We start from the raw sequence: 968 nt of genomic DNA, 5'->3' as shown, positions 1-968 counted from the left end.
CCCCCACCCCTCGCCTCCCTCCTTCCTCTCCAAACAGATTAATTTGTCACTTGACACCTATTCCTGTAATTGTGTGTAATTGTGATATGATTTACTGTCCCAGCCCCCGACACTTCTCATTCGACCGAACCACTAGAGAAGGGTTTTTAAAATTTTGGGGGTTTTTTTGCCTTTTTAAGCTTTCTGCGCTTAGAGAAGCGGCAAGCGGAGGGGAAAATGAAGCGAAAGGCACCGAGAGACGCTCTTTAGGCGAGGCAACAAGAGGGAGGAGAGAAGAAAGGGAAGAATTAAACGGCAAAGTTACTTTCCAAGCAAGCTCACGGCGTGTATTTTGATTCAGAAATGATTGCTTCACCTTCTTTCCCATACATGTTCATACACATTGCCTTGCACAGCAGGCATTCCAGAGCCATTTCTTTCCCTTTAATTACATATACGGGCATACACGTATCTATCTGTGTATGCGTGTGTGTATATATATATATATATATATGCACACTCATCCGCACACACGCACATCCGCACCTCCGGTTGGAGCTGGCGGTTGGGAAGCGGGGGAGCACGCCGGTTCCCGGAGCAGCCTACCTGGGAAAGGTGATTTCCAGAGGTGCGCGGACTGCGATTGCTCTTTGGAGCAGTACACTTGCCCGTCCCAGCCGTTAGAAAGAGCCCAGTGTTGGTAACCTTCTCCCAGGGGAGGCAAAGCGTCGTGTCTCGGTTCCGGGTGCCCACCGAGCCCCGGTACCACCGACACGTCCAAATAGCCAGGGACCGCCTGGTAGGAGCTGGGAAAACCGGGGTAAAAGGCGAATTCTTTGGCCCTCGACGGCAGCTCCTCGCCGGGCAGGGGCCCGCCGGCCTCGGGGTACTTCTCCCCGGGGTGGTAAGCGCAGGGTTTCTGCTGCAAGTTGACTCCGTGGGAGTGGGACAACCTGCAGCCGTAGTAGCCCCCACCGAAGGGGTAACCG

General features: G+C 53.6%; 1 protein-coding gene across 1 annotated transcript in view; it reads right to left on the bottom strand.

Annotated features, from left to right (window-relative positions):
• Positions 1-968, bottom strand: part of HOXC13 (homeobox C13) — a 55,207-nt gene that overhangs the window by 1,930 nt on the left and 52,309 nt on the right. The window contains exon 2 of the mRNA XM_019471826.1: positions 586-967. Coding sequence (XP_019327371.1) covers positions 586-967 — 382 coding nt within the window. The remainder of the gene's footprint in view (positions 1-585; position 968) is intronic.

Source organism: Aptenodytes forsteri, unplaced genomic scaffold, assembly GCF_000699145.1.
Source record: "Aptenodytes forsteri isolate BGI_AS27 unplaced genomic scaffold, ASM69914v1 Scaffold162, whole genome shotgun sequence".
Classification (NCBI taxonomy): Eukaryota; Metazoa; Chordata; class Aves; order Sphenisciformes; family Spheniscidae; genus Aptenodytes; species Aptenodytes forsteri.
The sequence above is the reverse complement of the archived record's forward strand: the minus strand, read 5'-3'. Positions and strand labels throughout refer to the sequence as shown.